Below are 14,619 nucleotides of genomic sequence, written 5' to 3'. Positions count from 1 at the left end.
TGAGTATATACTTCAGTCAGTCGCATCTCTAGTGGTGCCTGTATCAAAGCACTGAGTATATTCTTCAGTCAGTCGCATCTCTAGTGGTGCCTGTATCAAAGCACTGAGTATATACTTCAGTCAGTCACATAGCTAGGGGGCCTGTATCAAAGCACTGAGTATATTCTTCAGTCAGTCACATCGCTAGTGGTGCCTGTATCAAAGGACTGAGTATAGACTTCAGTCAGTCACATCGCTAGTGGTGCCTGTATGAAGGCACTGAGTATATTCTTTAGTCAGTCACATCGCTAGTGGTGCCTGTATCAAAGCATCGAGTATATACTTCAGTCAGTCACATCGCTAGTGGTGCCTGTATCAAAGCACTGAGTATATTCTTCAGTCAGTCACATCGCTAGTGGTGCCTGTATCAAAGCACTGAGTATATACTTCAGTCAGTCACATAGCTAGGGGGCCTTTATCAAAGCACTGAGTATATTCTTCAGTCAGTCACATCGCTAGTGGTGTCTGTATCAAAGCACTGAGTATATACTTCAGTCAGTCGCATCTCTAGTGGTGCCTGTATCAAAACACGGAGTATATTCTTCAGTCAGTCACATCGCTAGTGGTGCCTGTATCAAAACACGGAGTATAGACTTCAGTCAGTCACATCGCTAGTGGTGCCTGTATCAAAGCACTGAGTATATACTTCAGTCAGTCACATCGCTAGTGGTGCCTGTATCAAAACACGGAGTATAGACTTCAGTCAGTCACATCGCTAGTGGTGCCTGTATCAAAACACGGAGTATAGACTTCAGTCAGTCACATAGCTAGTGGTGCCTGTATCAAAGCACTGAGTATATACTTCAGTCAGTCGCATCGCTAGTGGTGCCTGTATCAAAGCACCGAGTATATACTTCAGTCAGTCGAATCGCTAGTGGTGCCTGTATCAAAACACGGAGTATAGACTTCAGTCAGTCACATCGCTAGTGGTGCCTGTATCAAAACACGGAGTATAGACTTTAGTCAGTCACATCGCTAGTGGTGCCTGTATCAAAGCACCGAGTATATACTTCAGTCAGTCGAATTGCTAGTGATGCCTGTATCAAAACACTGGGTATATACTTCAGTCAGTCACATAGCTAGGGGGCCTTTATCAAAGCACTGAGTATATACTTCAGTCAGTCACATCGCTAGTGGTGCCTGTATCAAAGCACTGAGTATATACTTCAGTCAGTCGCATCTCTAGTGGTGCCTGTATCAAAGCACCGAGTATATACTTCAGTCAGTCGAATCGCTAGTGGTGCCTGTATCAAAACACGGAGTATAGACTTCAGTCAGTCACATCGCTAGTGGTGCCTGTATCAAAACACGGAGTATATACTTTAGTCAGTCGCATCGCTAGTGGTGCCTGTATCAAAGCACCGAGTATATACTTCAGTCAGTCGAATCGCTAGTGATGCCTGTATCAAAGCACTGAGTATATACTTCAGTCAGTCATATCGCTAGTGGTGCCTGTATCAAAACACGGAGTATAGACTTCAGTCAGTCACATCGCTAGTGGTGCCTGTATCAAAGCACTGAGTATAGACTTCAGTCAGTCACATCGCTAGGGGTCGTTTATCAAAGCACTGAGTATATGCTTCAGTCAGTCACATCGCTAGTGGTGCCTGTATCAAAGCACTGAGTATATACTTCAGTCAGTCACATCGCTAGTGGTGCCTGTATGAAGGCACTGAGTATATACTTCAGTCAGTCACATCGCTAGGGGGCCTTTATCAAAGCACCGAGTATATTCTTTAGTCAGTCACATTGCTAGTGGTGCCTGTATCAAAGCACTGAGTATATACTTCAGTCAGTCACATAGCTAGGGGGGCCTTTATCAAAGCACCGAGTATATTCTTCAGTCAGTCGCATCGCAAGGGGTGCCTTTTATGTGCATTGAATATAAACTTTAAAGTCAGATCCATTGCTATGTGTGCCTTGATATTTACCATATACCTTTAGAGACTTCATAGCCAGACGCATGGCTAGGGCTGTCGTCGACATTAAGGTTTATGGCTTTACGCCATGTTAACTGTACCCAATTATGTTAACTTGATTTAGCAGTAGTCTAGCGGGTGCAGACATTTACAACTTCAAGGTAATATATTTTCTAGTAAACTACCACAACCCCGTATAAAACAAGATAAATTATTTGATTATCAGATGAAAATCAATAGCATACGTATCGACAACCCATTTCATCGGTAATAACAAAAAACATCATTGTGAAACACAAACCATTCAGAATATGAAGACATGGTCAATATAAATAATATATTACTAATTTATAAAATCATTATCAGAGTATAAAACAATATTCTGTAATATTAACCACTAACAGGAATGTGAAAACATGAGCAGATTAAAGCAAAATACTATAAATATAGCTCTGTCGAGAACACATCTGTGGCAAACAGTTTGCATGATAATGGTATGCATTACTTTACTTCTGTAGAACCTGATACAGCACATATTTTTAATGTTCTTCACAGAGAGGATACAAATCTGCTTAAAATCTGCTTTGTAGCATATCAAATCTGCTGCTGTGAGGATATATTCTTAAAACAGAAGTATGGCGTCTTTGTTCTTATGTAAACATTGACACATGCATATGACTGTGCAAGTCACAAAACATCCATCAAAATATCAACATGTTACACAAAGCACACATGATCAAGGGCAGCACGAAAGCGGAGGCCAACCCTCGTGTGATGTATCAGTCCAAAAGAGGCAAACCGCAATATCTATCAAAGCTAGAGTTATGGGCATTGCTAAATATGTTTGTACTGTCTCTGGTAACTGTCTCTCGTAAAAAGTGTACTAAGTTTCCTGTAAATATTTTAACGATTTTTGGGTTATGGCCTTTTCACGCTGATGACGATGTTGGCGACGAATACACAGAGAGTAATAAATAGAAAGAAAATAAAGTGTGTCTATTTGTATGTTTCACAAGACAGCTTGGTGTATATATTATTAGTTAAACGATGACCATATTCAATAAGCACCTTAAATAAAGTATTTTCTTTGGCTTATCCAATTTCTCTCTTCAGTATACGATTATGAAACAAAAATTGCATGTTGTTACATTGCATGATTGGAACTTGTATACTGACATGCCTGTTAAGCACATGGAGGTATGTGTACATGTATAAATGTATCTTAGTCCGTGTCATGTTACGTACGTAGACTTTCTTTGCAATATAAGCTGGACCACCTTTTACTGTTGCAAAAAAGAGTGTATTATGCAAGTGTTCTAAACTTTATCACAGACACATAAACAACGTATCACGTCATGTCGACAAGGCAATATCACCCAGAGCAGTATGACATATGAATGTCAAGGTCACGCTGTCTTGTGTACATTTTGTCACAGTTACAGCAGCTGAAGTTTTCCCGTCTTGTGTAGCCATCATCCTCTTCTGCTGTTGGTATTCGAGGTCTGATGCTGCTTCCCGGTCTCGACCCTAGCAAACAAAGATAAAGTCTAAAAAAAATCAAATATCATTTCATGTGCTTGTATATAGCAACATGTTTATTAGATGAAGCTATTTTTTCTTTGATATCAAACCATTACATTAACCAAGTTATTCAGATTTAAATTTTCTTCCGGACTTTATTCATACAGTGCTATTTATTCATCAAAAAGTAGCATTACAATGACAAACTAGAAGCGCCGCAATGCGACGAAACCAGGTTTTTGTTATGGGCAATCAGACATTATAGCCAATTAATTTGTTGTATGACTTTATCTTCACTTTTATCAAAAAGAGACTTAACTGAAAATTACTGTTGGCGGAAACCATTTTTCTATTTTTAGTAATAGTGACCTTGACCTTAGCCCCTCCCCACTCAAAAGCAATTCCAAGCTAGCTCTTCACATAAGCTAACTACACACTAAGTTTCATCAATATCTTTCAATGCTAAATTATGTTATTGGGCAGAAACCATTTTTCTATTTTTAGTAACAGGCGACCTTGACCTTAGCCCCAACCCCATCAAAAGCAATCCCAAGTTAGCTCTGTACATAAGCTAACTACACACCAAGTTACATCAATATCGGTCAATGCTAACTAAAGTTATTGGGCAGAAACCATTTTTCTATTTTAAGTAACAGTGACCTTGACAATTTTTCTATTTTAAGTAATAGTGACCTTGACCTTAGCCCCTCGCCCCTCAATAGCAATCCCAAGCTAGCTCTTCACATAAGCTAACTACACACCAACTTTTGTCAATATCTATCAATCCTAACTAAAGTTATTGGGCAGAAACCATTTTTCTATTTTTAGTAACAGGCGACCTTGACCTTAGCCCCACCCCCCTCAAAAGCAATCCCAAGCTAGCTCTTCACATTACTACCTACACACCAAGTTTCATCAATAACTGTCAATGCTAACTAAAGTTATTGGGCAGAAACCATTTTTCTATTTTAAGTAACAGTGACCTTGACCATTTTTCTATTTTAATTAATAGTGACATTGACCTTAGCCCCTCCCCACTCAAAAGCAATCCCAAGCTAGCTCTTCACATAAGCAACTTACACACCAAGTTTTGTCAATATCTATCAATGCTAACTAAAGTTATTGGGCAGAAACCATTTTTCTATTTTTAGTAACAGTGACCTTGACCTTAGCCCCACCCCCCTCAAAAGCAATCCCAAGCTAGCTCTTCCCATAAGCTACCTACACACCAAGTTTCATCAATATCTATCAATGCTAACTAAAGTTATTGAACAGAAGCCAATGTTTGACGACCGACCGCCCGCCCGCCCGTCCGACTGCCCAACAACAACCTCATTCTTATAACCCGGTAAGCCTTATTTAATACCTTACCAGATGTCTTTTGAGAAGCACCTGCTGGATGGTCAAGTTTACCAGCTCTTTTCATTTGCAGATAGGCACTTATACTGGTAGCATTAACAGGGGCCATGTAGGTCTTCCCACTGCTCGGCCTACTTTTCCCCGAAGATGAGGCTTGATCATGTGGTTTTGCGCTACCAGGTCGAGACATTGCTCGTCCAACAATAAAATCTCCTCCTGGCTTTTTAGAAGTGTCACTTGACAATGGCCTGTGGCCAAAAGGTGCTCTGTCCTTGTTTGGGGATGTTTTTTGTTTCATGGCACTATTGTCAAACTCCATGTTTTTTATACCAGACTGCACTTTAGCTTTATTGTTTTTGATGTATGCCTGATTCCAGATTCCCTTGGTGGCAGCAGGTTTGTGGTCTGGCTTGTTGGATGTCACATGGGCCTCGTTATACATGTTTTCCATATCTGAGTACTCTGGCCTGCTGTAGTCTTCTTCATGCCTGTGTCCTTGACCTTGAACTATGTCAGTGTCCCACAGGGGCTTTGGATTGTTTCTCTGTTATAAAACATGCACTCAATTGTAAACAGTAAAAAGTAAATGCAAGATTGATTGTTTGCAAGAAGCATGAATTAACATTGTTTTTGTTATTATTAAATTAATTTAGTACTTGTGGTCGGATTTATTACAAAAGTATCAAATAGATTATGGATAACACTTTTAAGTCATCAATAATGTATTTGAACAGGATGAAAATCAAAAACGAAATGTACTTAATAAGAATCGCCTTAATCAGGAAATTATGATAGTAATGAACAATCAATATCATTATTAGAAAATAATCATTAAACAGGGCTTTAGCACATAGGCATACATATTGAAAATGTTCAGTTTGTGTGCTGTGAAAAAACTACTGGTTATAATATTTGTGTTTGAGAATAATTGTTAATTAAAATTTAAAAATATGAAAGAAAATGTTTCCTTCTGCCAAAATGCGGAACACTCAGTGGGCAAGTCCCTTTTAAAACTATTTTGATGACTGTTATCAGACCCATACCTGCACATGAACGGCCCAACGCTGTTCTCCACTGTCCCCTTCCATTGTCCCACCATCCCCCAGTGGGTCCCCTACACCGGCCAGCTTGGTGATGGAGTTGCGGAGGCCCTCATTCTGTGTCTCCAATAGCTGGATACGGATGCTATTGGCCTTTACTTGGTTTTCCATGTCCAGCAAGATGTCTCCTGTACCTAGAGAAGTACATGTATTTCATTTTGAAAAAGTGTACAAAACATTACTAGATAATATAAACATACAGAAAAAAGTCATAGTTTTGCAAATCAGCTTGAAATATTTATTTTTTAAAGATCAAATTCTTTTCACAAAAAAATGTTGTAATGATTCAAAATACATAGCAATCATTTCCAATGTCCTCTTACATGGCCTTGAACCGTGAGAATATAAGACATTCTGAGTATTCACAAACGTACCTGTGAGGTCAGGATTGACCGGTCCATTCACGTCTGGGTACTCCACAATGAGTCTTTCCCTCTCTTTTGCCTCCTCTAGTCGGTCATTCAGCCCACAGATAGACTTATCCATAGTCGTTATGGATTGCTCCAGGCTCTCTATGTCAGCTCTAAAATGCTCTATCTCAACCTGCCAAAATGAATAAGGAAGAATCATTTATTTTTACTAAGGCTTCCGTATGTGCATGTGTGCGTACAAGGCATATGATCCAAAAAAGTCTACTGACCTGCTTTTCTTTGATCTGGTTCTCTTTCTGAGTTGTCTGCCTCTGTAGCTCTTCAAACTTCTCTTCCAGACTATCCTTTTCATCTTCGACTTCAGAGAGCTTGTCCTTCAACTCACGGTTCTCTTCATCCAGTACCTCAATACGGACCAACAATGACTCCTGCTTCGATTGTAAGCTCTGAAATTGACAGTCATTCAAGTTGTTTTGTTAGCTTGTCCTGTGTGTTATATATTTTGGATTAATAAGAGCATTAGACCTGTTTAAAATAAAATATAGAAATTAAAAAAGGACTGTTCACAAAAGTTGGAATCTATTTTGACAAAAAAAGAAAAAATGACCAAAATATCAATCACTAATCATGTTATAATGTGAACCAACAATGTTAGGCATTGCACATCATTTTAATACTTTATATATAATGTTTCAAACCTATAAACATGCAGTTTTCTAAGAGCCACATGTTATCACAACACAGGCAGTAACATCTTCACCTGTGTATGTTTTGTTGCACTTTTACTCTTTGCCTGTTCGCGCTGCAGTTCCCGTGAGGACTGATCCATCTTGACCGCGACATTGTCAAGTCGTCCCTGCAGCATGGTCATCTCTCGTTGCAGCCGCTCTACCTCAGCACTCTCAACCTTCGTACTGGTCAACTCATGCTCAAGAGTGGACTTTGTGCTCTCTATTTGAAAACATGTAGGGTAATGATTAATGGCTAATGGCATAGGTCAAAGTTAATACATTATCCCAACGATAGTATAATGGTTGCTGTATTATTTGCATATATTAGATTCATGACATTTCCTATAAGCAGAAATTAATTTGGGCATGTTGATCAAAAAACAAGTACTGTAGTGGATGAATATGTAAATTTCAATGAGCTAAAATAATTCAGACTTAAACATGTGCTTCAAAGCCAAATAATACAGCAACACTGTGCTTCAATGCCATAATTAAGTATAAAATTGTAAAAAAAACACCAAAAATGGATATTTCACAAAAACAGAATATCCTGGGAATAAATGTCATGCAAACAGCTTTTAAAGGCATACAAATAGAAAACCATTTAGAGTGGGCATGCTTAATGAATTAAATATTTGTTATTTGCATTACAACAAACAACCCTTACAGGTTTAGCATTAGAGCGTAGCACATGTTATAAAATAATTAGTACTCTACCGAGACAATGAGTCAATAAACCTTGCTTTATTTATCCATAATTAAAATCTCGACGTTTCAAACATGATAAAATCTCATTGGTAAAACAGCACTCCAATGATTGGGTTACTCAGGATGAGATCTCTCTAAATATTTCATTTGTCAAAAAACAATATCATTCCACTTGTACCTGTTGGCATAAACTTGAAACTTTTCAAGTAGCATCCCAAGGGAATTTTTTGTTATGTGGATCGAACCATAACATTATTTGAATTTGATGATCATAGAAATAAGAGAGATTTTTAAAACGACATTTACAAGCATGCTATTTGAGACCAGGATCATTACGCATTTATAAATAGAAAAGAACCCACCACAACAAAACAAAACAAATTAAAAAAGGGAATCAAATTTTAAAGCAAAACATGAAAGTTGCTTTCTTACCCTCTACTTTTAGTACATAAACATATCTAAATTTAGATTATTATCACCATCACATTTATGAGCTTCTGACTTGTGTATATTTTAATGTTACTGTATGGTAGTTTAAAGTTACTGAATAATCTCAAATGGTCTGCAAGCTTAAACTGACATGAAAATAATCATCAAAATCTGCTAGCCAGTGCAAGCAAAATTCAAATGTAAAATTCACCAGGTAGTTATGAAAGAACATTATGTTTATACTGAGTGATGTATTGAAAAACAAGTTTTTTTTTGTGAAAGCCACTAGTTACAGATCTGTTCAATTGAATATTATTTTTCATAGTTTATTTTTTATAATTGCCCTTGAAGTAGACTTTTTATCGTTTCAACTTGATTTGTTTCAATTCAATTATTATGTTTCAAAGATAAGTAGCAAAACTTAATATTTGCAAATTTAAAACGTGGAATAAAGAATCTGACAACTAGTCATTAAAATTAGTTTTTTGGATGAACAAGTCCAAATTCTTATACCACTACTTGGCATTATTATACCACTACTTGGCATTATTTTTTGAACAAGCCCTGCTGTATAAAATCCAGAATTTGAGTAAGCCCAGAAAGCATTTTACTAGTGCAGAGCTTGTGGGCTTGTGCTAATTTCGACCACTGGATAAGAATGGGGTGATGTTCATACAGTAACATACCCATTTCCCTGAGTAAAGACTGCTTTTCCAGCAAGTCAGTCTTCTGTCTTTCCAGCATTCTCTCCACTTCATGCTTACTCGCCTCAAGTGCGTCCCTCTCCTGCTTTTCCAATTCCAGGATCTTTGTATGATTAAGATCCATTTCCTTTATTTTCTTCTCATACTCTCTATGCAAAGCAGTCCTGTCATCCCTCTCTCGTTTCAAATCTCTATCAAAGTTTTGCACTCGTTTTTCAAGTTTATCAGACTTCTCCCTACACTCGTTAAGCTCTTCCTTCAATGGTTGGATAGTCGCGGTCAGCTTGCTGATCCTCTGTAAGTCCTTGTTCTGTTCTGCGGCCCAGCGAGCCACATCGTTCCCAGAGAGCCAGTCAAGGTGCGATACCTGGGGTCGGAACTTCTGAAGACATGACGGGATCTGCTGCTGCTGGCAGATGCCCACTACAATGTCCCCGCTCTGTCGGAAACTCCGCTGCACATGTGAGCATGAGTCACATGGGGTGAATGCAGTCTCATTTGTCTGACAACCTTTGTTGTACTCGTCGCGTCCAAGAAGGCCAAACTCCTTAAGTTTGGATGGATCACAACTTAAACCTGTAAAAAGGAATGGATATTTGTTGGCAAGAACATGCTTTGAAATTTACAGTGTATGTAGATGAATGTTTTACATTTCTAACTAACATGTTTTGAAGCTAATTCCGACCAGTGGCTCAGCATAACCATTCTGATTAATTCAAAATTATGTACCTTACTTTTGTAATGCTTTGGTCCTAAGTTTACAAAATGTTAATGACAAAGTGATCTTGTTCACACTTTGCATTCAATTGGATTACCGTATTGTTGATACGTGTATTAACTATTGGTTGAACGTAAAAGCTCATTTAATAACATTGGACTATTGTTACTGCATGGAAGTCTCAACGTAACAGGTAGGGAAATCAATAAATGAACAGGCATATGTGCACATTCTATAATTCATCTATATTAAAGTTACAAGTTTCTTAAAGGCCGGGGTAATAGTATAAAAGGCAGACAGTCAGAAAAATGGCCACTTCACTTGACCTGACAGAGCTGTCTGCTAGTACAGACTGCCAGTACATTTTTTCAAATATACAAATAATTAAAGAACAAAAAAAGCTAAAATTTGCAAGATGGTTCATTAAATGTATCAAAAACATATTTTGTGAATTTCAAGTCTCTCAAACAGTTATAAATACAACTTTCAAATATTTTTTTTTATAGCTGTCAAACAAATTCAAATTTCCCAGCAATGTTGATTGACAGATCTTGAAAGTTCATGACCCTCTAACAGCCAACTGAATTTCACTACCAATTCCTGTTTACTACAGGTTTACTATCATAGTTTGAGGTTGTAACTGCCATATGGTGGGAAACATCCATTATCTGGGTTGATATATACTATCAAATGGCTTATTATAACACGATTCGATTCGTAGAAGTATTGGTCAAGGTATATGAAACTTTATTTATCTAATCTCAAATGAGAAACCAATGGACGAATTCTTATGTACCACTCTATCCTGAATGATATAACACCACAAGCCATGTGAATGTTTACAATCAAAACTGCTGACCAGAGCAGACCTCATAAACCCGATTAACCACGCCACCTCTGCCAAATAGGCTTAATTGCTGTCCGGTAGGATATTTGGGGTCAGGCACCCCGGCCTTTAAGGCACACAGAGGTGTTTTACTCTAATATCCCAGGCTGTAAAATATTTTCACAATCGAGGAGTATTTCAGATCCTGACACTTGTAAACTTAAGTAGTCTAAAAAAAACTTCAGGGGGTTTGAATATTCTAAATCATTTTTGACATAGTTAACTAAATGACGAGGATAGTATTTCCATAAATAATGCTAGTGACTTGTATAATTATATAAACAATATAAAATTGAGTGTTGTTTACAATTTTAATCTCTCCAAGTCATGAGGGTAAAACAAAAAACCATATCTGGCTAGTTTGTTATGCTATTCATTAAAGATCATTTAGGAGTCTTCCAGAGTCACAGACTTAAAAAGGGGTTTTGGTAAGTTTTCCAGGACTACAGATAATTTTATCGAACTAATACCTTTCTAAATATAATTAGCCAAAAAAGTAATATATCCTTATTAAACCTACCAGTAATCATTTCTGCCCTGTTGGGAGGTATAAGTCCCCCAAGCCCAGAAGTTTTTGGCCTGTTGGAGGCGTAAGCTTGTTTAAGTTCAGAGTCCAGTCTGCGAACATCTCCCTCAAGTTCTGACACTTTACGGGACATTGCTCCTTTCTGTGGATAATAAAACATTCAACACTAGTTATAAGTAGATAAACAAGTTGTCTGTTCCAAAGGTATAAAGCCATCTATACATCATCAAATCTGAACATTTAATTATAGTTTTTGTGAAATAGACATCAAATTGTGTTTTTTTCTTCTTAAAATCTCAGCAATAATCGCGTAACTTACACCTCAGTCCAATCAGTTTAATTTTAACTCAACAAGTTACAAAAATGATGAAGAGGTTGTTCTTAATTCCATTCTAGTTTTATAATAGTTGGTTATTAATGTTTAATAGTGTTAAAGAAAAGCCTAACCTCTTGTACAATTTGCTTGACAGCCTGCTGTAGATGTGAAAGCCTGTTCCAATATCGCTTAGCAACCACACCCACAGATGTCCCTGACTTTGGGGCTTGGTCAGTCTCACAGGATGCCTGCTTCATCACTCCCTCTGTGTAGCTGGCCATTCCATGCAGCAACAACACAAGCCTACAATAACATAAGGCAGATGTGTTAATATTTCCACATTAATCATTGAATTGAATTTTTCACAAACATGTTTGTTCTTCATTTATAAATTTTGTTAATAAATTTATATGAAGTGGCAACCAATAAAATTATATTTGTACAAATATTACAAAACAGGTGACGTCTGTAGGGCGAGAATAACTTTTGAAATTTATCCTAATCTTCATAGCAACATTATCATGTCATTTGTTAAGTCACCTGTTTATATGAATCAACCAACAATAAATAAAAACAGGCCCAAATATCACTTAAAAATACTTAAATCAAATCTCAATCTCCGTCTCAACTCATTTTACCATAAAGCATCAAAAGTTGTTAAAAATCACATACATTTTTACACCTTTTAAAATATCATTATGTCATAGAATATGTTTATTAAAGCACTTGGTTAAGATTCCTAGAAGAAAATATTCTACAGCCAAAAATGTATTTGAGTAAAATTCATTGTTTTTTTTTAAATATTTACTCAAGTATAGTTTTGTCCTAGAAAAAGTGTTCTTTGAAATATTGACACATTCTAGAAGGAAAAACATTTTTAAAAAGTATAAAAACATGCAAAATTTTTAATCTAACTATGCTTTTATGAGGTAAAATGAGATTTGAAATGAGTATTTCTGTGATATTGGGGCCAGAAATAATGGATGTAACTCCAACCTTCCCTAGCCATTCCTCTACCTGTCAATGACGAGCTCATACAGGGCAATATGAGCCACCTGCTTTTCCTCATCATCATCAGAGTAGCCATACAGATCAAGCAGGTCCTCCACATCCAGCTCCCCAGCCTGTTTGTCTGGGAACTTCCAAGACGTGCAGGGCACTGGGCCTATCCTACAGGTGATTAATAATAAATGTCATATATACGCCTTTCTGGAAACGTTTGTCATGCCAAAAATTACATCCTGTGCATCAATCTTTACTAAAATAAAGAGCAATATTAGTCTTGTTCATAAGTTGTTTAGAAACAACAAGATAAAAGATGGATAAGATTTTTTATAAGTAACGGTCCTGAATATTGAGAAGATGACATGATAAATATGAGCATTGGATCTATACCACAGATCTATAGTTTAAACAAGCAGGCAACACAAAAACTAAATGAACTCATAAATCAATTAAATATTGTTGTTACCTTGAAGTAATGTCCACAACACATGACTGTACATCCCGAACATCATTCTGTAGACTTTCCATCACCGCAGCAGCTCCCAATAGATAAGCCATCTTTTCGCTTATTTGTCATAAAGCTGGAATATTGAGATTTTTTTGTGTGAAATTAAACATTGCAGACTTGATTAATGTATGAATAGAAATTCTAGAAGACCTGTGCATTCACACTTACATGTGTAGACTAAGGATGTGAAAATATTATTGTCTCAATTTTGGCTAAATTCACCAGTCCTGTCAACAGTGTTTTGTTTAAAAAGCTCTTACTTAAGTTATTTCTTTACTTTACAAATGTATCAGAAGCATAGGAAAAGAGTTATCAAAGGTGCATGATATAGGTTGATTTAATTTCTATTTTTTATTCTAATGCACTTATCATATTTAACTCATTTGAACTATGCACCAGTCAATTGTAACCACAGTCCCCCCCCCGCCCCACAGGTCCGGGGACTTTGAATTGTTGTCCAACCAAGCCCAGGTAAAATCCCCACCCTGCGGAGACAAACTGCTGGTAAAATCCCTGCCAAATGTCCCCGCAACCCAGAACCCCAGGCAAGGCCAAGCCCGCTATTTTGGGCGTGAACACAATACCACTGCATTCACCTGGCACTGCGGGGCCATCTGGAAGGTAAATACACAGCCCATTTCCCCGGTAAGATTTGGCCAAGTTGCTATTATAAGACGGTTAATATTTTTGGATCGGTACCTACATATGCTTTTTTTTTTAAAACATGGCATTATTCAATCCGACTTGAGAAGTTGAGTCAAGACTGAAGAACTAATCCTGCCCATTACAAGTCACAAGCTCATTGTTATTTTTATTTGATATGTTATGTATGTCTGTTATTCATGTCGGAAAATAGCTCATTAAGCTAATGTTTCTTGTTAATATACATACCCGACTTAATTAAAAGATTTTGTGGTACATTTATTTTTTTCAGGAAATTTGCATACACTTTTAATAGTTTTAGAAGAACTAAAACAATGGTGCATTTCTACCTAGTCAATGATTTGGGGCAAAACCCAAGTACATAGGGTCTTGGAAGTTTGTTTTCCTTAAAATCTCACTAAAATGTGGAATTTGTATCGGCCATATTGTTTACATAGGTTACCGATGTCCCGCTTTGTTTGATTGGTCAATCTAAATATGTTTTCCAATCAAAATCTCTCTTTCATGCCTGGCTACACAGCACTATTAACCACCAACTCATTATGTTTCGCAACGCTTACCTCCCTTACATAACACTGTTGCGTTTAATACTTCTAGTGAAGTGTTCCATTACCTTTAGCATATGTAAACTTGTAGTATAATAAATATGAGTATGCTTTCCGTACTAGATTTACTTTAAATAAACATTTTACAGAACTGTCCTCATCCCAGGATCCGTATCTTATTGTATATACTGGGGCTAGACAAACTTTAAAGGCAGACAAAAACTTTATTTTATTGAGGACTTATTATTTAGTTAAATTCTTAATGCACAGCCACTTTACAATATTGATAATGTTTAAGAATTAAATTTTGCACCCAGAATAGTTGTTGAGGTTATTTACTTAGCTGAATTTTGTACAAGCTTGAAAGCTTTTTGAACAGTGGTTCATATACAGTTCAAGTTTGATCCTGTATTGTTAGAATCACTATCAGTCGTATAGGCAGTATACTTCATTATGTCCTATTGTTGTAAGCAAGAGGACCTTATAATGCTAAGTTTATTTTTTTTTATAAATGTTAACTAGTCATCCTCCATTATGTTTGCTTGTAATGCTACCCATTATCAGTATTGCT

The 14,619-nt window shown here is 36.9% G+C and overlaps 1 protein-coding gene across 2 annotated transcripts; it reads right to left on the bottom strand.

The window, feature by feature from the left end:
* Nucleotides 1-2,287: 2,287 nt before the first annotated feature.
* On the bottom strand, nt 2,288-13,925 carry LOC128232072 (coiled-coil domain-containing protein 157-like). 2 transcript variants are annotated; one of them, XM_052945415.1, is made up of 12 exons: nt 13,833-13,925; nt 12,799-12,913; nt 12,345-12,497; nt 11,459-11,630; nt 11,006-11,153; nt 8,864-9,457; nt 7,070-7,260; nt 6,579-6,755; nt 6,313-6,481; nt 5,882-6,072; nt 4,851-5,382; nt 2,288-3,485 (listed from the first exon to the last, which is right to left on the bottom strand). In XM_052945415.1, the coding sequence occupies exons 2-12, from the start codon at nt 12,888-12,890 to the stop codon at nt 3,331-3,333; spliced, it is 2,574 nt and encodes an 857-aa protein (XP_052801375.1). In that variant the 5' UTR covers nt 12,891-12,913; nt 13,833-13,925; the 3' UTR covers nt 2,288-3,330. The 2 variants fall into 2 exon arrangements, with proteins under 2 accessions (XP_052801375.1, XP_052801376.1); XM_052945416.1 differs by having other exon boundaries at nt 13,732-13,863.
* Between the last annotated feature and the right edge of the window lie 694 nt (nt 13,926-14,619).

Source organism: Mya arenaria, chromosome 4 (genome assembly GCF_026914265.1).
Source record: "Mya arenaria isolate MELC-2E11 chromosome 4, ASM2691426v1".
Classification (NCBI taxonomy): Eukaryota; Metazoa; Mollusca; class Bivalvia; order Myida; family Myidae; genus Mya; species Mya arenaria.
Note: the sequence above shows the minus strand (reverse complement) of the source record. Positions and strands in the feature narration are given on the sequence as shown.